General features: G+C 43.0%; 1 protein-coding gene across 4 annotated transcripts in view; it reads left to right on the top strand.

Annotated features, from left to right (window-relative positions):
• Ric8b (RIC8 guanine nucleotide exchange factor B) overlaps positions 1-25,571 on the top strand; it is a 104,889-nt gene that overhangs the window by 40,813 nt on the left and 38,505 nt on the right. For 3 of the 4 annotated variants that reach the window (XR_009375040.1, XM_059245146.1, XM_059245149.1), the window contains exons 4-7: positions 1,219-1,313; positions 15,694-15,922; positions 16,608-16,703; positions 25,082-25,226. Coding sequence is in view for 3 of the 4 variants with exons in the window: in XM_059245146.1 (XP_059101129.1) it covers positions 1,219-1,313; positions 15,694-15,922; positions 16,608-16,703; positions 25,082-25,226 (565 nt within the window). In the remaining variant the exon portion in view is untranslated. The remainder of the gene's footprint in view (positions 1-1,218; positions 1,314-15,693; positions 15,923-16,607; positions 16,704-25,081; positions 25,227-25,571) is intronic. The other variant, XM_059245147.1, reaches the window with a different exon arrangement.

Genomic DNA, 25,571 nt, shown 5'->3' with positions numbered 1-25,571 from the left:
AGAACCTTTTAAAATTATTACTTCTCAAGTAGCTAAGAGACTTACTGTAACAAATCCAGGCTATCATAGTTACCTCTTCTTTGCTGTGTCCTCTTGATTATGTATGGAGGACCTTGATGCAGGCGGTTAAATGCATTGCAGGTGTGCTGGGGACATGGTTTACTGCATAAAGCGCTTGCTGTGCAGGCGTGAGGACCAGATTTCTGCTCTTTAGCACCATCATTAGAGCCAAGTGGGTGTGGCAGCCCGCCTGTAGTCTTCACGCCCCAGTGGTGGAGACAAACTCTCTGGATCAAGCTGGCTCACTAGACTAGCCCTAAGTGAGTTAGAGATTCAATGAGAGATTGCCTCAGTAAATAAAGTATAGAGCTATAAAGGAAGACATCCAAAATCGACCACTGGCCTCTGCACACAAGTGTGCACACATGTAGACACACAGCACATATGCATGTACATTACACACATACACACACATACCAGAAAAGAAAAAGAAACTGTAATGGCCCACGACCTCATTAAAGATACGGAGGTAGCAGAGGTAAAACAAGTAATTATTCAGAACTTGGTTTATTTCTCATTGTCAGTCTCCTCTCTAGCTCTGTGTCTTTAATTCACTGACAAGAATAAGTATTGGGAAATTAAGGGGATACAATTTTGATTGTTTGTGGTACTGTGTGGGGCCTGAGAGGTTAAAAAGATGGCGAAAAATGAAATGGGTGGCCATCCGTGGTGGTATATACATATTGCTAGCACAGTACTCAGGTTCACAGGTCTATATAGCAAGACCCTATCTCAGAGCTGTTGTTGTACTCACGACTTTTGAAAGCTAAGAGATGAAACAGTCGTTAAAAGCGGACAACCAGTTATAAAAGAACTGTCTCAATAGAGCTCATGTCTGTCTGAACTTTGGTAAGGCTGGTAAACTGGCATGGTCTACTCCAATGAACAGAAGACTAGACTATCTGGAAATGGAAATCCTTAAGTGGAATTGAGTTTTCAGAAACATAAAACAGGGTAGCTAGATCAACACCGACTGGCACCAGCCATTCCTGCAGGTGGTTGTGGCTATTAATTCATGTGGGATGGCAATGATTTGCTTTGGAAGTTTTGGAATATCTTGCCATCTCCCTGTTTGGGGAGCAGTGATGTGTTATTGCACCAGACTCCTTTGTTAAGGCTTTCAACCCCAACTCTTCCTCTCCTCTTTCTCTACTACAGAGTGATTCTCATCAGTTCCGTGTCATGGCAGCTGTCCTTCGCCATTGTTTACTAATCGTAGGTCCAACCGAAGACAAAACAGAAGAGCTGCACAGGTGGGTGACCTCTGTGCTGACACCTCGGTGAAGCACACCGTCCGTTCTTGTTACCTCTGTGTGTGCTGACACCTCGGTGAAGCACACCGTCCGTTCTTGTTACCTCTGTGTGTGTAGTTCTGGTGGTTAATATGAGCACAAGAAAGTGAACGGCTTCTGTTGAATCAGGGAGGCAGAAGCATGCCTTTGTGTGAAGTTTATGTACTGATTCTGTGACTTTGTTATGTTGAACTCCAGCGACGGACTTTGGCTCTTGTATGCAACACTGAAGCCCAGAACAGCAGCATCACAGTGACTGAGCAGGGTCTGGGTTCTGTTGTGCTGAGTGCTTTGTAGAGGTTAAGTTACCAGTGGTAGAGTGCTTGCCCACCATGTGTGAGGCCTCAGCAGTTGGCGGGGGAAAAAAGGTAACTTATTTTAATCATCACACCAACCTTTTGAGGTAGCTTTTTTTTTTTTCAAAAGATAAACAACTGAGGTTTCCTTTTCACTACTCCAATTTAACTAATATTTTCACTATTTCATTTAAAGATATTTAACAAAAGTATATTTTATACAGTAATTTAAAAAACAACAAAATAGAATATATTCATAGTGTCTTTTTTATGTTAGACAAGGCTGGGGAGGGTTGCCCGAGTTGGTAAAAGTGCTGCCATGTAAGCGTGAGGGTCTGCGCTTGCATCCCCAGACCTCACACAAAAGCTGGATGCAGATTACAAAAGCGTTTGTAATCCCAGCGTAGTCTCTTACGGGGAGATGATAGGGTAGGGACAGAGCTCACGGGCTAGCCAGCCCGGTGCATGCAGAGACCCAGTATCAGAACAGGGTGCAAGGCGGGGACTAAGTTGACCTGCGTAGATTTCTGACCTCCTCATGTGAGCAGCCGCATTCACACACGACAGTGTGCATATACACCACACTTACACAGTGAAGTTTTATGTGTATGTATGTATATATGTATCTATAAAATAAAAATAACTCCAATTATGTAACTTATCTGTTAGAGACATTAGGGAGTGTTGTTAGAATTCATCATTCTCTGGGGGGACAGCTCAGTGGAGTGTTCGTCTGCTGTGCATAGGTCCCTGGGTTTAGTCTCCAGCACCGAAGAATGAAAATTACCGTTCTCTGAGAACAGCTGAATGAGAGGTAACACAGTTTCCAGTTCTCTGACTTGCTGTAGCTTAGGTTTGTAGTAACAAGACGTTGGACTTCGTGATAAGATTGCTAGTGCTGTGTTCTGAAAGAATATGAAGGATGGCCAGCTGTAGAGGCACATGCCTTAATCCCTTCATTTGGGAGACAGAGGCAGGATCTCTGAGTTCGAGGCCAGCCTGGTCTTCAGAGTGAGTTCCAGGACAGCCAGGGCTACACAGAGAAACCCTGTCTTCACAACAACAACAACGCCGTGTTAAATAATTGAGCTACAAAGAAAACTTTGCCATCAACTCAGCTTTACAAAGAACTTAGCCTGAGCTTCTTCTGTTAAGTTACCTTGTGGGCACTTAAAATTTTCCAGATAGAATTTAAATAAAAACTTTATGAAAACACAACCATAGAATAAATTACACACGATAACCCTCAGCCATTATTTTTCAATCAAATCTATATTATTTTAATTATGTGGAGTAGTGTATTTTGTACCATGCTGAGTTTATAGATAGATTATTTTTATAAACTCTCTACCCTGTAGCCCGTCAGATGTTTTCTTCTTGATTGAGAAGTGTAACTTCGGAGGGGGGTGAGGTGGTGCACATCTGTAAAAGTAGCGTTCCAGAGGTGAGGGCAGTCAGCCTGGGCTCTGTGCTGTGAGACCCTGACTCCAAACACTGTGCTTCCATATCACAGATCAAACATTCCTTTAATTTTCTGAAGATAGTGCCCACATATCTGCCATAAGTCACATTCTAAATGACTACATTAAGTGTTTTTGCTATTTATGTTTTTCCCCCCACAATCAAGAGACGCTAACAGTTCAACATTAAAATTAAAAGCATTTTTGGCTAAAAAGCTCAGAAGTGAATTAATTTTTTTTTAAAGAATCAGATACCCCAGGCTGAGGAGCACACAGGCTATAAAGAAAGAATTGTGGTGGGCACTGCTGTGCTAGCCACAGATAGTTCTGCCAGGAGTCTCTGAAGAAAGGATTTCAGATCTTAGCACAGTGCTTGGTATGTTGTCAAGAGAGTAAAACTGCAGAGATTGTTCAGAATTTAAAAGGAATCAGATTCCTTTTCCTTCCTTTGGAGACTCACCCTTGTAAAACCCTTTTTCTTTATCTAAAAAGTTACTGCACTGTGAACATAAAGGTGCATCCCAGAGCCACAGTCAGGATTATGACATGTGAACATAAAGGTGCATCCCAGAGCCACAGTCAGGATTATGACATGTGAATATAAAGGTGCATCCCAGAGCCACAGTCAGGATTATGACATGTGAACATAAAGGTGCATCCCAGAGCCACAGTCCGGATTATGACATGTGAACATAAAGGGGCATCCCAGAGCCACAGTCAGGATTATGACATGTGAATATAAAGGGGCATCCCAGAGCCACAGTCAGGATTATGACATGTGAACATAAAGGGGCATCCCAGAGCCACAGTCAGGATTATGACATGTGAATATAAAGGGGCATCCCAGAGCCACAGTCAGGATTATGACATGTGAATATAAAGGGGCATCCCAGAGCCACAGTCAGGATTATGACATGTGAATATAAAGGGGCATCCCAGAGCCACAGTCAGGATTATGACATGTGAATATAAAGGTGCATCCCAGAGCCACAGTCAGGATTATGACATGTGAATATAAAGGTGCATCCCAGAGCCACAGTCAGGATTATGACATGTGAACATAAAGGTGCATCCCAGAGCCACAGTCCGGATTATGACATGTGAACATAAAGGGGCATCCCAGAGCCACAGTCCGGATTATGACATGTGAACATAAAGATGCATCCCAGAGCCACAGTCCGGATTATGACATGTGAATATAAAGGTGCATCCCAGAGCCACAGTCAGGATTATGATAACATGTGAATATAAAGGGGCATCCCAGAGCCACAGTCAGGATTATGACATGTGAATATAAAGGGGCATCCCAGAGCCACAGTCAGGATTATGACATGTGAATATAAAGGGGCATCCCAGAGCCACAGTCAGGATTATGACATGTGAATATAAAGGTGCATCCCAGAGCCACAGTCAGGATTATGACATGTGAACATAAAGGGGCATCCCAGAGCCACAGTCAGGATTATGACATGTGAACATAAAGGGGCATCCCAGAGCCACAGTCCGGATTATGGGTATTTCTCAGAGGCTTTCCTGGGAGATTGAGGTTGCTGCTGACTTAGCAGTGCCCTAGAATGGCCTTGCCTGCCTTTTAATCAGAAGAAAGTGATTAGTATCAGTTTGGACAGTGATGACTCCAGGATAATCCACTTAGATGCTGAGAGCTGCACCAGGGTCAGGAGCTCTTTGGAGAGGTGTTAAATCGGCTCCTGCGGTGCCCTGAACACAGCTCCCTGTAAAACTACAGGTGCCCGCCTGGTGCAGGCTAGGTATTTAAGGTGATATTTAAATCATTTTTTATTTTTAAATAATATTTTTATTAATTTGTTGAGAATTTCATACAATGTATTTTGATCATATTCACTCTGTCCCCATTCTATTTCATTCTTTAAAAGTTATTTCCATTTTTTTACTCCTTTTTCCAGTGCTTTGGTGTTTTTAAGGTACACTGTAGTGACAGGTAACCCTAGATAGCGTAATATGTGGGTATGTGATGATTACATAAGAATCCGTGAGGCCTCTTGGCCTTGGCGCTCAGTGAGCTGCTAACAGCAGCAGCTACTTCTGCTGTCCCTTCTCTGCCGTAACAAGCGTATTGGCTTTTAATGTAATACTCAGCCCAAAAGTTTGTAGATTGCTTCCTGAGTTTTCAATATCTTGTTTAGAAACTTGTTTTTGTGTTTATCCTTTGATCATATAAAGATATTTGTTTTCCGATGCTCTAAATTTTTTCCCGAAGCCAGAAATTCCATTCATATGAGATGATAAAGTGCTTTAGAAAAGAGAAAAAGAAAGAGCCTCCACCGCTCGGTTCTAAGTGTGCTCCTGTTTCTTGACTTCTGTCTGTTCCCAGCAGCTAGAGTGTTAGCAGTATTGTCTACCTTTGTATTAATCGATGTCCTACTTCTATTCTGTCCTTACTGTTGGCTTGGAAGTATGTTCAGCACTCCTTCCCACAATTAATAAGCGTACTCATTAATACATAGGCCCCCAAACTTGGATATTTATTATTTATTTTGGAAAGGAAATAGATAAGGACAGCCTCCATGCTGCTAGGGAGGGTGAGCTTGTTTGAGGCACTTAGTTCCAGTTTCTTGTACACACTAAGCACATGTGCTCATCCATGTCTGGTCCATGTGGAATGAATGGTGTGTGGTGTATAAAATCCTCTTCTTTTGTTTGCATGTTAGATGTCCAGCTTAAGCTACCATTTATGGAAAAGACCTTCCTTTCCCTGTTGATCTAGGCGTGTGTGTGTGTGTATGTGTGTGTGTGTGTGTGTGTGTGTGTGTGTGTAGGGGGGCAGGGAGAGAATATTATATTTCTGGGTTCCTTATTCTTTCCCATTGGTCTGAGTATCTTTAGGCCATTTATATACCTTTCTGCTTGAAGTAGTGTATTGTTTTCAAACCAGGAAGCATGATCTTCCAGGATTATCAGGCTGTTCAGTCTCTTGACATTCCATGTGAGTTTAAAGATGACTTTTTATATTTCTATAAAAACATCATTGAGATATTGGTAGGAATTATCTTGAATTTGGAATATTCAAATCCAAACAATATTGTTTCCTAATTATCATATGTATCATACTTTAAATATTTGAAAATGAGCTGATTTTATTTCCATTTGTTAGTGAGCACTTCACTATGTGTTAGGTACTAATTTGAGCTCTAACGTTCAAAAAAACGATCAAAGCATATTGTCCATTCTCCGAGGCTCACCAATTAGTAGAAAAGTGAGTAAATGAGCCATCCGCTCCCCCTCCCCATGAGCACTGTTTCAGGCATCATCAAGCTCCTATGAGAGTACAGAGCACGGCACTTCTTTAGAGAAGTCAGAGAGGGAGGCACTTGCTGCTCTTATTAACTCTGGCCCCTTTAAACCTCCTCTCTGTGAGTCATTTTCCACGGCCGGCTGAGGACTGCTCTAACGTGTCCAAAGGACGCCATGGTGCAGGCCCTTATGGGTCTGACACTAAATGGGGAGTCAAGACATGCGTGTTATGAAAAGTTAAATGGCAATTCAAGGAGAGAATAGAAAGAGACCACAGGATACTTTTGAGTAGTGACCGAGTCCAGTAACAATTGCTGAAGGATAAGTCCACTGTGGTCTGGAGTGAGGGTGTTCCTCACAGGTCTGTCTCTGCCTGTTCTTCCCCACCTCCCACCTCTAGTGAATAATTTTTCTGTTATCTTGTTTTGTTTGGTTGATTGGTTTTATTTGTTAGTTTGTTTTGGTTTTGGTTTGTTTAGTTTGGTTTGATGTGGTTTGGTTTTTCTTTTTCTTTTTTTTTTTTTTTTTTTTTTGATTTTTTTTGAGACAGGGTTTCTCTGGGTAGCTTTGTGCCTTTCCTGGAACTCACTTGGTAGCCCAGGGTGGCCTCGAACTCACAGAGATCCTCCTGGCTCTGCCTCCCAAGTACTGGGATTAAAGGCGTGCGACACCACCGCCTGGCTGTGGTTTGGTTTTTCGAGACAGGGTTTCTCTGTATAGCCCTGATTGTCCTGGAACTCACTCTGTAGATCAGGCTGACTTCCAACTCAGAGATCTGCCTGCCTCTGCCTCCCAAGTGTTGGGATTAAAGATGTGCGCCACTACGCTTGGCATTTTTCTCTTACCTTGAAGATTTACAGTTTACTTTCTTGCCTGCCTGTCCCTAAACATCAGTTCATCATTTCAACCTCCTTCTCCCTCATGTCCTATAAGTCTCAACATACCCAACTCCAGATCAGACAGGCAACCTTCACAGCCCTGTGGGAACTTACCTGACAGACAGTTTTATCTCCACTGCACACATAGTAGGTCTGTTTCAAATTTCTCCTCTCAGTCATAAGGCTCAAGAACTCTTCATTTGGTTATGATGCATGCACTTAGGACCTGCAGTCCCATCTGAGGAAATGGTGTCACCTGATCAGTTCCCGCTTTCTTCCTCTATACGTGAGTCTGCTAAACCTTAACAACCTGCATGAGGCCTCACATAGCCCTGTCAGCTAATACCATGCTTTTACTTAGCAAGATGGCTTGGCAACATGGGGGAGGCGGGTAAGATTGTGGCAGTCCCAAAAGCCTTCAAACTGTTTCTTGGCATAGCCATAGAAGCCATGAATTGTCTCAACCCTTACTACAAGACTTCAGGGGAAAATACTGTGCTAAGTGTCTCACAGACTCTGTATAATGAGTCAGGCAGTATATTCCCTTCATGGCAGTGTGCCAGTTACATCAATTTCTTCTGAATGAGAACTGTCTCTCATTGTGTGAGATTGGATGAATCCATGGAATTAGATCTGAGGCAGTGGCCTCACTCTTCAGGGAACATTCTGCTTTGACAATATCCCTCTTCCTATTGTTAAGGAAAACATTTTCATGGCACTGATCCACTCTTTCTCCTGCCTCTGAAAGCCTACCATTCTACAAACCAGATGGCTCTATATTCAAAATAGTCTGCCCTTCTTCTTTCCTGACACAGTCTGCTTATTGGGGCCTTTGCATTTGCGCCATCTGGAAATGCTGGAATGCTTTTTACCCAGGTATTTGAGGGGTTGGCTCCTTCTCACCGTTTAGAACTTAATTCAATGTAACTTGCTCAGTTAGGCCTTTAGCAGCCTCCTAATTTAGACTAGTGTACACACACATAAACACATCCTTTCCCTGTTTTATCATCTGCTTCGTTTTTTCATGGCAGTTTTCACTAACTAAAATAATACTGTTCCTTTATTTTCTTGCATGTTTATTATTTTCCTCCTGAAGTAATAAGCTTAAAAAAAAACAAACCAAGATGAGGCTAGAGGATGGCTCAGCAGTTACGAGCACGTTCTGCTTTTACAGAGGACCTGAGTTCAGGTCCTTGTCATTGTACCAATGCCAGGCAGCTCACAACTGTAACTACATCAACTCCAAGGGATCTCAGGCTCTCTTCTGGCCTCCGAGTACACATGCACACATGTGCACACCCACATATAGACACACAGACGTACACAAATAAAAATATTTCCTTTTAAAGAGGAATAAAAGAGCTTACCTGCCTTATCCTCTACTATATCCCTGACACCTAGGCAAGTACACATATGTGCATATGAACGTACATACATGTACATATATACATATACACACATACATAGTAGTAGGTACAGTAAAAAGTAATTGAATGGAAAGGTAGATGGGTAGATGATGATCTTGCCAGCCATTTGGCAGTAATTGGAAACTCAGGCAGGAACTTCCTCAAGCCCTCACCCTTGGCAGCAGCAATAACTGTTGCAGTCTGTATCTGTTCTTGTTTCCTGCCTTTCTCGTCATTGAAGTGGCTCTTCCTATCCAGGGCTATTCTACACCTTTTGCTTTTGTCTCCTAAGAACTCCTTCTGGATCTTCCATCTCCTTGAGGGTAATGTGGAAGTCTTCAGAATGTAGACATGCTAAGAGCTGTCTCATTTGTAGGAGAAAAACAAATCCTTGTCAAAACTTTTTTCCCTGGGCTGGTAGATGACTCAGTGGCCAAGAGCGCTTCCTGCTCTCCCAAGGCATCCAGCTCACAGCCATCAGTAGCTGTGGCTCCGGGGATTCCAGTGCCCTCTTCTGGCCTCTGGGGGTACCTACAGTCACACATGCATATCCCTGTGCACTCACAAGCACACACATGCGCATGCGGCATGCGCGCGCACACACGTGTGCACATACATATACACTAAATAAGATGTAATAGTGTTTTAAGCTTTATCCCTCAGAGCTGTTATATTGTTTCTGTCCCTTTACAGTGGTGTTTTGAGTGTTTCCTGTGCCATTGGTCTCCGGAGGTTTTGTCATCTCTAAGCCTAGTAGAAAAACCCTTTTTTTAAAAAAATGTATTCTTTCTCATACATCACATCCTGACTGCAGTTCCCCTCCATCCACTCCAGCCAGTCCCTCCCCCACCTCCCCTCTCCCCCAGATCAACTCCTCCTCTGTTTCCCTTAAAAAAAAAAAAAAAAAAAAAAAAAAAAGAGCAGGTCTCCCAGGGATATCCACCAAACACAGCCTGACAAGATACAGTAAGACTGGACACACACCCTCATGTCATGGCTGGACGTGGCAACCCAGTAGGAGGAAAAGGGTCCCAAGTGCACGCAAAAGAGTCAGAGACATTCTCACTCCCATTGTTGGGAGTCCCAGAAGAAATAGGAAAACCTTTTTGAACACACTCTCAAGTATGTCTACTTACACATAATTATGTTCATACACAGCTGTTTTATGTGTAATAAATCATGGATTGTATGTAGAAATAAACAGTAAAGGGGATAATAAATTTTTGAAAATAAATTTTAAAATTAACATACTACAAGCCTATTGTATCCTCAGTTTATAGCCTTCTCTGTATATTTTACACATTTGGCATTCAGATGTGATGCTGCTTGTGATGGCTTTATCATTAGCTCATTTCTCAGGATATATTGTATGTATCAGGCAAAACTGATGAGTCACACAATGGATGTAAGCTCATATTTTGTATAATTCCCACCTTTAAATGTGTAGCTTTCATATTTATGTTTTGTTTATTAGGTATTTATTTATTTATTAGGTATATTTATTATTTATTATAGTTCTCACACTATAACCTGGCTATCCTCCAACTAACAGTCTTGCCTCAGCCTCCTCAACGCTGGGTTACAGGAGTCTGATGTCATGCCTGTTTAATTTACAACTAAAGTAAAATTTACGCGTGTATTAGATGGGTCTATGTGCTAAGGCGCTCACGTGGAGGTCATGCTTTTTACACCAGAGATCAACCTCAGGTTGTCAGGGTCATACAGCAAGCACCTGTCCCTCAGCCAGCTCTCCGGCCCAATTTTCAAATTTTTAAACAAATTTCTGGTGGTGCCTTCTGGTAATTCCAGCACTCAGGAGACAGAGGCAGGAGTGTCAAGAGTTCAAGGTCACTGTCAGCTGCTCAATGAGCTTAAGGCCACGCTGGTGTGTGGGGACTCACTGTCAAAGTTTACATTGTAAATTCAAGGCCGTTGTAGGTCACATGAGATCCAGTCTCAGAACAGAAGCTTGATCCCATGCTGTAGCCAGTTGGGTTGCCGTAGCTTTCCTTGCAGTACAGCAGACAGAGGATTCTGCCATTTTCTCGTCAGAAAGAAAGAAAAATGTGCTACTATTGTAAATAACGTCTTCAATTCGGGTTTCCTTTCTAGGAATCACTTAAAGTGGTTTACCTGTTTTGTAAGAATTGGCTCAACTTAAAACTTATGTAGCAAGGCTGAAGATTTTGTGCAGGGATAGCGTGTTTAACAGATGTGAGGCCCCAGGGAGCAGCCCTCTCCCCCACAAAAGCAGAAAGCAGTCTGTAACCTGCCTAAGCATATGCCAACTTCATTATGACAATTCAGATTGCAAGTGAGTGACCAAGGAAAAGGGGGTCATGGCTGCCCTTCCCATGGCCCAGAATTTTTACTCTTTCCACTACTTCCCTGGTGTTTGTGAGTGGGAGTATCACATCTGACTCAGGTGTGGGTGCCAGTGTTAGTGCATTGGTTAAATAGCAAAGTGAGACTTCTTTTCAACGTTTCAAACAGAACTAGACAAATGTCTGTTGTCTTTCTGCACTCCAGTGGATCATTTTATGTACCTCTCTGCAGTTGATGTGTCCTACCTCACTTGATAGAACATGGCTTTGAACGTAATGTCTCTGTGGCTTACCCTATTCATTTTGATCACACAAATCAATTAACATGCAGTAGTCAGAATTGCGCCCTGCTACTTTGCTTAGACAACTCTAGTTTATGGCGTCAGCAAACCATGTCACCATAAAGAGAAGCAGGAAGCCAGATGGTCTGGGTGCTGGCATCTTCCTCCCCTTTGGTCCTTGCCCTTCCTCCCTCCTTGCCCCACTATAGCCAGGCCCGAATAGTGAAAGTTACGGAGTCAGAACAAGCTGGAGAGATATGGCAGTGCCTGATTTCATTAGGAATTATGAAGCTTCGGTAATCCAATTACTGTAGTGTTTCCATGAAAATAGACATATTGACCGGTGAAGCAGAGTAGAGAACCTGGAAGGTAAACCTATGTGCTACAAATGTATAGTCAGCTGTACTAACAGGTGTAAAGAATACATGTTATTCAAGACATGGTGTTAGAAAAACTGGGTCTCTATGTTAAAATAATGAAGTTACGTTATGACCTCACATTGTACACAGACACCACAAGAACTAAAAGAGTATTAAAGCCTTAACTATACAGTCTAAAACAGTAAAAGTTAGAATATGTAGGGTAGACAAGCTTGTAGAGCTTGGTTTGAGCGATAATTGGTGGCAAGGATAGCTAGGTGGGATTCATCTGCTGAAAACCTGCACTGCATGGGACACGGCCCAAGTGAAAGCACACCTGTGCAACAGGAAGCTGTTCCAGGCTTTCCCTGCTGCCCCCTCAGTAAGGAGAAGCATCTGAAGTGTATATAGGGAACTTTCTGATTTGTTTTGCTGTTGATACAGTGTCTTGCTTTGTAGCTCAAGCTAGTTTTGAACTCATTATGTAGCCTTAACTAGTCTTTGGTTGATAATCCCATGCTTCAGCCTCCTTAGTGCTACCCTACCCAGCACAGGACTCTTAATAGCCAGAGGGGCGGGGGTGAGAGGGAGGGAGGGAGGGAGGGAGGGAGAGAGAAAGGAGGATAAGAGAAGAGAGAGTGGGGAGGGAAGGAAGGAAGGCAAGAAGGAAGGATGAAGGATCTGAATAGATATTTCTCCAAAGAAGACATGCATATGAAAGCATGTTTAGCATCACTAATCTTCTGAAAAACACAAATCAAAACCTTAAAATTCCCCTCACATCTGTTATAGTGGCTGCTTAAAGAACACCACAAAGCTAGGGTGTTGGAGAGCATGTGGAAAAAGAGAACCTTCATACCCTGGCAGCAATGTAAATTAATATAGCCATTGTGGGAAACAGAATGAAGTTTCTTCTAAAAACTTGAAAATAGGAGTGCCGTTTACTCCATCAATCACACTGATGGACATATATCCAAAAGAAATAAAAATCATTGTCCTAAAGAGATACCTGCACACTTACATTCATCACATCACTATTCCCAATGTTAGGGACATGAAGACTACCTAAATGCCTCTGAACAGATAAAATGGATAAAGAAAGTATGGGGAGGAGGGAGGGAGAGAGAGAGCAGAGAAGGGGGTTATGGAGACAGCCTAAATGCTTGTCAACAGATAAATGGATAAAGAAAGTATAGGGGGAAGGGAAGGACAGAGAGAGACAGAGGAGGTAGGACAGGGAGACTACCTGAATGTCCAGCAGCAGATAAGCAGATAAAATGTGGGAAGTGTGTGCACGTAATGCGCTCTCATTCTACCTTTGACAAGAAGGAAACCCTGCCGTTTGCAAGGCGTAGGTATAGAAGACACTGTAATACTACATTAAATGAACCAGATACAGAAGGACAAAAACTCAGGGCCAGGAAGAATGATAGCTGTGACCAGGGACCAGGGGAGGCTGTGGGAGTGGTTTCAGTCCAAATCCAGAGGTTGTGGTTGTGACTTCTAGTGTTGCTGTCCAGCAGGGTCTGTAGTTAACAGGACTCTAGCATATATTTAACATTTGGTAGAAAGGGTAGATCTTAAGGTTAAGTGCTCTTACCACCAAAGAAACAAAAATTAAACCTTTTAAAAAAAAATAAAGAGAAAAGAGGAATCTTTCGAGATTTGTTTAGGTTGGCTTTCTTTCCAAGCTTGAAAATACGCATGTAAACGTCAAATAATATAAAGAAACTGTATTTGATCATAAGATTTGTTCCTGATGAGTGCGAGCTGTTAGCATGCTCCTCCCTATCATTTGGCATTCTGTCGAGTTCAGCCATTGATGGAAGACTAGATTTCGGGTTGTCTTCCCCTTCTCACAGCTAGTAAGCGGTCAGTCAAGGCACCAAGGAACTGTAAGTAAGCCTTGCTTTTGAATCTGCATATCAGGAGGGGGCTGGGAGCATGAGCTGGAGGATGTCATGGCACAGTGATTAATGGTCTCTAGGAACTGAAAAGGAGAGTAATATACACAGCCTTTCTACCCCCTGGAGGAGGAATGCAAACACCATTGTGTAAATGTGTGCCTCCTCACTGACTTCCTGGTAGCTGGGGATCTCATGCACTCTTCTCCCACAAATAAAACTGTCAGAGAGGTGACAGGGCTCAAAGGCTGACCCTCCTCACTTAAAAAGAATAGCTCAGACACAGTGAGCCAGAAAATTAATTTTGTAGCCGTTTGAGAACTGAGTTGTTTAATAAGAAATGAGAAAATGGGAACTTTTCTTGAAAAGCCCTAAACATCAAATATTTGCTGATTCTAGCTCTACATTTGGCTTCTTAAATATGCTGAATTCCTGGAAACTCCTCCTTTAGTGAATCTGAAGGAGAGGCATCCCTTTGTAATGGAGTGACCATCTCAGACTCTTTCGGCTGGTCTGTGATGGATTTAGAGTCACACTGCTGATGGATTCCAGAGCTGGCAGGCTTGTGTTGGGGGTGCTAGCATTTCAGAATGGCTTGTACCGTTTTAGAAAGGGATTCTTCAGTAAAGTTCTTCTCTCTTCTCTCCAGGGACTGTGGTTTTTAATAACAGTTTCCAAATGCTTAAGTGACAAGCAAGCCATTTTAAACTATAAATAAGGAACTATGGATGTTTGAAAAAAAATCTGAAGTTTGTGTGAAAAGTGGTGTGCTCTAACTGCCTTTGAGTGTTCACAAAGGACAGAGCAGAGCTGTGACGGGAACAGCTTCAGTGAGGACAGCAGGAACTTACACTTACCAGAAACCATTTAGTCATAAAAATTGTCCAGTTATTTTTTACCTACAATTTATATTATTTTTTATTCCCACTCATTTTCTGCATTATCTGATTTGTAATGGATTTTTTACTAATTTTTATTTTTCTGTAATATAAAAAGAATGAAATGTTGATTCATGGAGAAATAAAGCCATACTTCAAAGTAAAAGAAAGAAAAACGTCTGTATCAATCTTATTTGTTTTGTCTTATTTTTTTAGTGTCACTATAAATGACAGTTTAAATTGCTGGGATCTAAATTAAGACAACACCAGCTGGATTAAGCCCTGGCTGTGGTTCGACTTGTAAACTGTATTTGCAAGAGTTTATTTTTAGTCAGGATGTGGTTATTTTTAGACTCCCTTCTGTGTCACTGGGAAATGCAATGCCTGTCTTTCCATTGTTTATCAGGAAGTCCTGGGGTACAGGCTGTTAAGATCCAGTTCCATGCAAACACTGCCTCTCCTGGTAGACAGAAATACGAAAGAGTACAGGGAGGAAAGTCTGCACACTGAAAACAGACCTGATTCTGAATTTCTACACACATTTGAGCCTCGTGTGTACTGAGCAACAGAATAGGTTTTTAAGGAATGCCAAAAATAAAAGGTTTGGGTTCCCCCTGCTGGTATGCATCCCAGGTTTGGGTGTAATCCTTGAAAAGCAGAGCAGCCTGGGCTAGAGACTAGAAACAGGCAGTGTTGGCCTCTTCAAGAGATCCGATGATGAGAGAGGGGGAAAAAAGAGTACCATTTCTTTTTCCCTGAAAGTGTCATATAGAAAAAATAGGATAACTTAAAAATGTATTTTGTACACTAGAAGAAACAAATCCTAATCCTCTAGTGTTTATTTGGATGGTGTTCCCCTGATAAACTGCTCCCACATACTGTTTCTCACGTGTGTTATGTTGTAATCTAAGGGGTGATAAACAGCAGTGGATCCACAGAAGGAGTCCAAGCCCCTGAAGAGAATTCAGAGCCAGCGTTATCATAGAGAATTAAAGAGCTGGCATTCCAGCTGCTAATTCCCGTCTTAGCATTCCAGAGAGTGACGTGACATCCTGTGATTGTGTCTGTCCATTTAACATCGCTTCTTTTTAATCTGTCACGTGTATGCTTGAGACGGGTCTTTATTTTCCCTTAGTAAATGCCAAGTAATATTAATGGCTCATTTTGAAAAAGAAAAATTTTAATTGACTCCTAAAAGTCACCTCCAAACTTTGTATTATGTTTGCATTTTAAAAGCCTGTTCAATCAAACTAAAATATTGTATTTTGAAATTGCCTTTCAGCAATGCCGTCAACCTTTTAAGCAATGTTCCAGTCTCTTGTTTGGATGTTCTCATTTGTCCATTAACCCATGAAGAAACAGCTCAAGAGGCGACGACTCTGGATGAACTGCCCAGTGATAAAACAACGGAGAAAGACACCGCTCTGAAAAACAATACCCTGGTATACAATGGCATGAATATGGAGGCCATTTATGTTTTACTCAATTTTATGGAGAAGAGAATTGACAAGGTAAGGCTGCTGGAGTGGAGTCCTTGGAAGGTACATCTAAAGACCAGTGTGCCCTGCACAGAGACAGGCCACACAGCATGAGCTCATAACTAGCTTGTTCTTTGTACTTGGCATGGCCTATAGTTGTACTTTTTAAAGCATTTTATCATAATAATGATCACTTGGTAGAAATAAAGTGAGTTTTTTTATGTTGAAAATTGTATTTTTACACCAAATTTATAACTAGTGTCTGAAAGCAAAGGAAAATGAATAACTGCCCTGCATAGCTACTTTGTAAATGTTAGAAGTACTAACTTACTCCAAAATGACTTCTTCAGAAGTGTTTCGTTCTCAGTTTTCTCTCGTCTGTCACTCAATTTCTCTGGTAAATGTGCTGAAAGGCAGCAGTGTGGCTTAGATGGGTCCCAGAATCCTTTGCTTCATTGAAGTGCATTAGCTAAACTAGTGTAAATTTTAGAAAGTGTAGGAAAAACAGACAAAACTAGACAGTGAAATGGAGACAACTTATGGGAATACTATTTAAAGTAACTTTACAAATTGTTCGTAAGCTTTGGTATCATAAGATGTATCCTCCTCCTCTCCCCTCTTCCCCTCAAAAAAAAAATGTCTTCATATTCTCAGGTTATGGAGGAGAGGCGTACCTTTAGGAACTGGACTAATACAGCATGCATGGTTTTCTTTATAGGGAAGCAGCTATAGAGAGGGTCTAACTCCAGTTCTCAGCTTATTAACAGAGTGTTCTCGAGCCCATCGGAATATCCGAAAATTTCTCAAAGATCAGGTAATTGCTTACATCTTAAATTTAAAACTTTGTATATATGTTGTTAACATAGAACTAATGAATTCTAATTGGAACCTTCTAGCCAGGAATAAGTGATCTTGTGAACATTGTTTAGTCATTCATCATTTATCCAGCCAAGAATAAAGGATCTTGTGTACATGGTTACTCACTCATCATGTATCCAGCACATGTTCACTGAGGTCTGTCATGTGCTGCTGTTAAACAGTTCTGAGTATTTAGTACCATGAGTTCTTTACTCTTACAGGCTTTACCTTATGGGAGATAATTTAAAAAATAACTGTAATAGAAGGCATGATAAGTATTCTAAAGAAGGGAAAGGAGAATTGAGATACGAGAATGCCTCTTGAAGAAGTGACAGTGAGCAGCAAGTCAGAGGAATAAGAAGTGTGTCTCTGAGAATCTTGAGAAGAATCTATCAGAAAGAAAATGTTTAGAGTTCTCAGATGAGAAGCTTTGGTGTGCTTCAGGCACACACGACAGCCGGTGTGCCTGGACAGAAGGCAGAAGAAAGGAGGGGCAGTCAGTACGGTCCAGCGTGCACAGGGCGATGACGAGGTTGTCTAGCACTTTGGATTCTCTCTAAATAAGATTCTCTCTAAAAAAGACACTGGAGTTTTTTCCAAGGGTTTGTAGAACCTTGTCTGTGTGAAACATACTTCAAATGCTGTGTGTACGAGAGTATAGTGGAGCATGCGTGGATGCCACCCTGCAGCATAGTTAGACCAATCCTAGAAACAGCTGACAAAGGCTTAGAAAGTACAGTAGTGGCCAGAGTTCATCCTTGGGGCTGTGTCTTGAAAGTGCAGCTCACATGATGTACTGATGGATTGGGACATAACCTGAGAAGACATAAAAAGCTTTGAACTTTTCGATTCTATCTTAAACTCAAGACTTTGACAGTAATGGACTCCTTAAAATTTCAGTGTCAGACACCTTCCTTTAGTGCCCCTTAGTTAGTCCAGGCTTGTCTGGTCCCATGAGGAACATGGCACTTTTTTCACTCTTCAGTGCCCTTACTTCTCTTGTTGCCTAGACAAGCTCACGTGCGGTTCAGAACTGTGGTCACTGTGTCCAGAGAGCTGTGACTGCACTCATCCTCGGTCTGCCCACTCTGAAAAGAACAACCAAATGTAAGCCTTCTACCCACTGTGGCCTGCTGTTGGACACTTGAACTGACTAGTCTCCTTAAATTTAAAACTACCAGCACCCAAGTGGCTTCCCAGGATGTTCCAATATATTTTACAACTCCTTTTCCTTCAAAAGGAGACAGAGTTCCCTGTAGCTCACACTGTCCTCTAACTCACTGTATAGCTAGGGATGACCTCAAACATCTGATCCTCATGCCTCCACCTCCAAAGTGCTAGGATTACATCTGTGCACCACCACACTAGATTTATGCAGTGCTGGAAATCCATCCCAAGACTTGGTACATACTAGAGGCTGGTCATCTTCCAAATCCCGAATGTTTGTGTGCCTAAGACAAGTGCACCTGTGTCTACCTCTCTCCTCCCCTGTTGATCACAGCTGAGTGTGCTGGTTCTGAACCCATCTATATGCAGATGACTCCCAGGTATGTATGCTGAAACACAAACCTAGCGATCCTCAGAGCCCTAGACAGTCATGATGCACTGCTCATTTTGACTGCTGGGTGTGTAGTGGTTTCCTTTAGTGTAGCCCAAATTAATACGGTCATCCCCCTCCTCCTCTCCTGGTGCTCCCTCTTCTCTCCCATGCCTTTACTGGCAGCACCTTTACTTCACGGCCGTTTATGAATTACTCAGGGTCATTTGGACACATGGTGAAAATTAAGTAGATACCTTCCTGTGTGTCAAGCACAAGAAGAGTGCTGAGAGAGGACATGAGAAAGCAGGGACTCGGATCACTTCTAAACAGACACCTTCAAAGCATGACCACTGCTTCAGCCAGAGAGCTTAATCAGCTCCACTTATTTATGAGTTTGATTACTTTAAAGCATTCCACCTTCACTAGAAGAACTTGGTGAAGAATAATAAATAAAAGTATTTTATGGGGCTGGAAAGATGGCTCAGGCTAAGAGCACTGCTTGCTCTTCCAGAGGACCCAGGTTCGATTCTCAGCACCCACGTTGTGGCTCACATTTGTTTGTAACTCCATTTCTGGGGTCCAGTGCCCTCTTCCACCCCCACCCCCCCGCCCCCAGGCATTGCATGCACATCTTGCACAGACATGCCTGCCGGTCAAATACCCATACACATAAAAATAAACATTCTTTTCTTTTTCTTCAAAGAAAATACTTCATTTTTTATGTTTTTTACTTGTTAGTATAAAAGCAAGGTCAAGGTTCCAGTAAACTGGCTGTATTTACTTTTTCTAATATGGACACCTAAAGAAACCTATTTGTAGCCACATACTGTACAGATGCACAAGAGTGTAAACCCCCTCTCTCCTTGGGCAACACCGCAGTGTAGGTGAAGGTGGAGATAGGACAGGTGAAAAGGTAACTAAAGCTATAAGGTGTGTTAGCCTGTGGAGAGTACTGCAGGGAGGGGTGTGTCTCATCATTCTGGAGGTCCAAGATTGAGAGATGACATCCATTGACAGCCTTCTCACTGCCGTCCCCAGGGAGATGCAGGACATCACCTGACACGTTGGTCCCACTTCTTGTTGCTGGGACGGAAGTCCCGACAGAAGCAGCTGAGGGAGAAAGACTGTGTAGCTCCTGGTCCACCACAGTAAGGAATTATCAGCAGCACAGCATCTTCTAGTTGTGACCTAAGGAACACGAAGCTTTTCGTTCCCGTCTCAGCCAACAGGGAGCAGAGAAAGGGAAAGACAGTTTGGCTGACTTGTTCATGTTCTGTGTTCACATCCTCACAGTGCAAAATAGTCTTCATTCGTTCTAGCATCCCTTAATGGTACATAGTGATAGTTCCAGAGTGAGACCCCATCTCAAAACAACAGGTGGCTGGGGTCATGGCCCAGTGGGTAAGAACACTTGCCACATAACCATGAGAACCCAAGTTCAAATCCTTATTGCCCACGTAAAAATGTCAGGCGTGGCCGTGCGTTAACCTCAAGCACTGTAGGGGGACATTAGCAGGAGGATTGATGAGGATTACTGGCTATCAGTGTAGGTCCAGGTACAATGAGAGACACCGCCTCAAGGGAATAAGGCAAAGAGTAATAAAAGACACACAGTGTCCTCTCGCCTCCATGTATATGCCTGCATACATGTGCGCACACAATAGCAACAAAAAATACAAAGTTTCGGAAACTCAAAGCAAATTCCTTCTATCTGTAAAATCAAAATGACTTTTTACTTCCAGTATGCAGCGGTGCCACAGCCACTAGGTATATATTTCCATTCCAAAAGAGAAGTCAAATTAGGGAATCGGCTCAAAGCCCCAGGGAGGAGGAGCAGTATGGGGAGACAGTAACGTTTGGCATCTTACGCACTCGGTAGTTTCCTACAGTTTTGCTGCCTGTGGCCCAGATGACTGACACATCCATGGCCTTCCTCAGTAAGTGCGACATGTTGATGTTGCTAGTCACCCTCTGTTTCTTGGGTCCCTGCTGTAGCTCCACTTCAGTGTCTCCACTGTGCATCATCCCACCAGGCCCTCCTTGCAGGAGCTCTGAGCCTGCAGCAGATTTCTGCCTGTCTTCTTTGAAGCTGTGGTTGACGCCATCATGATCTCACGAGTCATACATTCTGCAGACCTGCAGAGCTAGCACCGTGTAGATGGCAGGAAAATCTGCTCTGATATGAACTCTGCTTCTGCCTACGTGAGCCACTGCTAGAGGCAGAGAACTTCACCCGCTGGACACAGGGAAACAAATCCTGAGATGGTCTTGGACAGTAAGCCAGTACAAAGCACCCTGGGCTCAGTCCCTGAGACGGTGCTGTCCTGAAAGGTCTCTTGGCCTGTGGTTGGGGTGGAGAATGACCATTCCTTCAGTCGCGTTTTTATTCCTTCCTTGGGCAAGCTGCAAGTTTTATAAATCTCTATTCCATTTCCTTTTGCTTCCAACTCTTACTATAAATCTAACAGTAGCCATAGCACTAATATCATAACCCAAATGTTTTATCGTTTTGAAATTTCTCCAGCCAAATAAACTAGTCCAACATTCCTAATTCCAGCCTCTGCAATGTCTTAGGACAGGGATTCATTATGGTCAGATTCTTTGTAACAGTGTAATAGTGATGGCTTTTTTTCTTTTCTATTTTCACATCAGATTCTCATTTCCATCTAATATTCTTTCCTAGTTTCTTCCTTTTCTGAGCCTTTACCAGAACCTTCCATTGAACTCTTTTTACAGCATTCAAGCCTTTCTAACACGTTCTTCCAAATTCTTCTAACCTCTGCTAGTCACCCAGTTCCAAAGCTGTCTCTCCATTTTCAGATACAGTCACAGTAAACAACCCTACTAATGGTACCAATTTTCTATGTCAGTCTGCTCATAGTTACTATGATGAAATACCGGGGGCAGCCGAACTCTACAGAGGAAATAGATTCCTTTAGCCCTGGAGATTAAAGAGTAAGGCTCTAGTGAGGACCGCATGGCATGTTTCAGAAGCATGTGTGCAAGGAGGAAGGGCCACATTTCAAAGCAGAAAGCCAGAGTGAGCTCACCCTGGCTTGTAACATCTTGCTCTCCTGCAAGCTGGAGGCTCTCGGCAGAGTTACCTTGATTCCCTTGGGAACAGCTCCTCGGTGAACCTGAGAACCTCCCAGTTGCCTCAGCTTTTAAACGTCAGTTCACCACCTCTTGCCACCACCACACTAGGGATCGTGCTTTAACGCAGGAAACCTTAGAGAATGCACAGAGTACAGCACAGTCTATTCACAGGAGACGGTGAATGCACTCACCTGTCCGGACCCTCCCCTGCCCCAGTTGCTTGGCTCACACTTCACTGCTCAGCCTGCCCACCTTTCCGTCCTCTTGTCTGTTCCGTGGAGACTGGCCCTGACACTCCCTACCCCCTTTCTACAACTGTTTATAGACTTCCAGTGCTGATCTAACTCAGAGGACATGACTTCCTCTCCCTCTTCTCCATCTTCCTCCTAGCAGCTGCCAAAACATGCAGCTTGCCTGTCCTGTTGTTTTTCTTTCGGACTCTAATAAATTGTCCTTGGACTTCAAAGAAAGGGAGGAAAGGGAGGAGGGAGAAAAAGAAAAGAGAAGGAAACAAACTTCTAAAGAGGATGCACTGTAGATAGTGCTCAAGACAGGCAGAACTTAATGTAGCACATGGCCTCAGGGTGTGGCTCATGGGTGGAGCATGTGCTTGGCCACAGACTCAATCTCTAGCACCAAAGGAAAGTAACAGATCATTAGCTTTGGTGACATTGTAGTGGAAGTTATGTCTAACTAGTTACTACATGTAGTAACAATTACCTTATTAAGTCTACCTCGTGCATACCCACAGGAAACTGGCCTGGAGTGCTCTGTTTGAGCAATACAATGAAAGCCATGGAAAGGGCTGACCCAGGTTGTACTAGTCTAGGGACTTATAGAAGAGATACTATGGTACAAAGAGAAACTAGATACAACTTAGCAAAAAATTGTTGAGGGATAATGTGAGGGGAAATGCATGTGCCATTTGGGAGTGACGTGCAACAACCAAGTAATCAAGAGCCGGGCAGTGGTGGCACTCACCTTCAATCCCAGCACTCAGGAGGCAGAGGCAGGCGGATCTCTGTGAGTTCGAGGCCAGCCTGAACTACAGAGCGAGTTCCAGGAAAGGTGCAAAGCTACACAGAGAAACCCTGTCTCGAAAAACCAAAACAAAAAACGAAAAACCAAAGTAGTCAAATCCTTAAGAAACCCAGGAAAGGAGCTAACAAATTTTTGCATGCTAATCTTTGTCTGTAGATTGTGCACACTGGATGTTAAGGTATCTACTGTAGAAATCACTGCAGTAGAAATCATCTATCATGTGCCTCATTCTTTTAGAAATAAGAAATAAACCCAGTAGAATTAACTCAATCAAATAAGAATGTATTGTACAATTACCTTATCCCTGATGTTAGCCCCACCCTTCTAGAGATGTTTATAAACTTATAAGATTTGGGTAGTTTATTTGTCTGACATTTTTCTCTCGGTTTTAATTTATAGCTGTATTTCCAATTGCTGCACTTCCTGATACACTCACTATAGAAAAAGAGAGATGGGAGGGGAACCGTTAGTTAAATAGATTAAATAAATGCTATATGTGTATAGTCTGAATAGGTGCACAGTAAATCATTCTCCAACTTGTAATGTGCTTCATTTCCTAGCACAAGGACTCATTCTTCATATAGAAGGCACTTGCTATGGTTTGGGTGCAGTTTGTCCTCCATGAACACATGTTAGAAATGTGATGTCCCCAGTGGCAGTGGTGGGTGATGATGTGGAACCTTTAGATGTATTGCCTCATGGAGAGTCCACAGGTCACCGGGGCACTGCCTCAGCAGGGTTAAGGAGTTCCTACGGGGCCTTTAGCTCTCACAAAGCAAATGGAGCTGGCCTGACCCTTCCTCAAATCACTGGCTCCCACAAACACCCTGCCTCTGTGACACTATCCCCACTAGGCCCTCACCAGAAGTAGAGCCAGTGGGTAGGATCACCTGATCTTGGGCGTTGAATCTCCAAAACTCTAAACTAGATAAAGCGGTTTTCTCTGGAAAGTTAGCATGCCTTGGGTCTTTTCTTACAGGAACAGAAAATAGAGCAATACGTCATTTAATGAAAATTACTTGGAGTTATTCATTTTCCCATCTAAATCAATAAATATTTATTGGACACTTATAATATTCCAGATACTGAGAAGAGACTAATAAAGAAAGGGGGGAAACTATCCCTATAGAACTTACCTTTTAAAAAAGATATAAGCATTGAGCTTAAGAGAAAAATGCTGAGAAAGAAAGACACACCCTAGAGCATGGGTGCATGCTTCTTAAGAATCACAGAGTGTACAGAAAGAGGCACAGTAAACATTGGCTGTGCCGAGTGGTTAGAGCATGAGAAGGACTGGAGAAGACTGGTAGTGGGGATGGGAAAGGAAGAGTGGAGTAGTGGGGGGAGCTCAGGGGACAGTTTCTCCAAGGAACAATCGGAACAGAGACCTGCAGAAAGCGTGCGTGCGTGCGTGCGTGCGTGCGTGCGTATTCTAGCGCAGCTAGCGTAGAGAACAATCACTGAGTGGTGAAGAAAGGGTATCTCTTCCCCAAATGTTTGGGTCTAAAAGTGTTCCAGGTTTATAATGTTTTGAGTTTGGGGGCTATCTGCATAGATTACACAGTAAGATATCTTACAATGGGACCCAACTGTAAATATGAAATTCTTTCATGTTCTATATACACCTTATACCCTAGCTTTAAGATACTTTACACATTTTTAGCACACCTCACTTAACCCATCACATGAAATTCATTTCCCTTGTCACATGGAATTTCTATTTATGGCATATTGTCAGTACTCAAAGGTTTCAGGTTTTGGAGTTAGGAATATTCAACCTGAAATAGCCATTTTTAATATAAAACAACAAAAAAAACAGAAGTACAGATTTTTAAAAATTAAATGCTGAATATGCTGCTAGACTTAAAAGAGTTAAGTCAGTGTTTTGGGGCTACTAAAGACGTATGTGGAAGAGTGGGAAAGGGTAGGCATTGGCGCATATGGGAGAGGTGCGTATGGAATGTTGGTTCTTAAACACCGTCTACTTTCTCTCCTCTCCCTTCTCTCTTCCTGTCCTGAAACTGTCCAGCTAGGCTGGACTGGCTGGCCAGTAGGCCCCGGAATCCTCCCCCAGTGCTAGCATTACAAGCCGACAGTCACACTGGATTTCCTGTGGTTTCTGAGTATTGAAGTCAGGTCCTCATGCTCACACAGAAAGCACTCCACTGGCTTCACCCCTCCTCTTGGCTTTGGAGGAAGTCTTGCTGTGTCCCTGAAACAGACTTTGTGCTCTTGGCCTCCTCCCTCAGCCTTCCATGTGCTTGTGGGTGCTGCTGTTCCCAGCCAGAAAGAGAAACCTGATGGGGACTTGTAAATTAATTTTGCTGGGCACCAGAAGCACTGCAGGAGTTGAGATACCGGATAACACAGGAAAGACGGGTTCGTCCAAACGGACCCTTACTGCACACGTGAGCTCATCTGAGGTTCGTCCAAACGGACCCTTACTACACACGTGAGCTCATCTGAGGCCTGCTTGTTGATGATGATGATGATGATGACGACGGCAGTTTATTTCATTTTATTTGGAAGCTAACATTGTTTTGTTACTCTTGTAAAATTAAGTGTAGTTTCTTCTAAGACTGACGAGTTGCATGGTACCGTTCTCACGTACCCCAGGACCCTCAATTGATGATGGTTGTTTTCATTTACGCCGTCAGGTTTTACCGCCATTGAGGGACGTGACAAACCGACCTGAAGTTGGCTCAACTGTGAGGAATAAGCTGGTGCGCCTCATGACACACGTTGACCTTGGAGTCAAGCAGATTGCTGCGGAGTTCCTTTTTGTCCTTTGCAAAGAGAGAGGTAGGTTCAGCTCTCTTTGCCTTGGTTTTTTATCTTTTGGAGGAAGTCGGAGAATTTCCTGTTGGTTGTAGCGTTTGATCTCACTCTGCAGAGCTGAGTGCTTACCTGTGATTACGGCGGCTGTGCAGTTCACAGGCAGTAGTAATCGACAGCATTGTTAGGTGCTCCCCACGTTCCTTAGGACGGGCACAGACATACTTCCCAAACACACAGGCATCCACACCCAGACCTTGTAGCATCTCGCGCCCGGAAACCATTGTAAGAGGTCTGCTGCTGTTCTAGTGACCAGGTGCAGTTCTCGGTCGGTTCCTGGCCTTCCTCCTAAGAGCTTTCTTCCCTGAGCTC

This window comes from Peromyscus eremicus, chromosome 18 (assembly GCF_949786415.1).
Source record: "Peromyscus eremicus chromosome 18, PerEre_H2_v1, whole genome shotgun sequence".
Classification (NCBI taxonomy): domain Eukaryota; kingdom Metazoa; phylum Chordata; class Mammalia; order Rodentia; family Cricetidae; genus Peromyscus; species Peromyscus eremicus.
The sequence above is the reverse complement of the archived record's forward strand: the minus strand, read 5'-3'. Positions and strand labels throughout refer to the sequence as shown.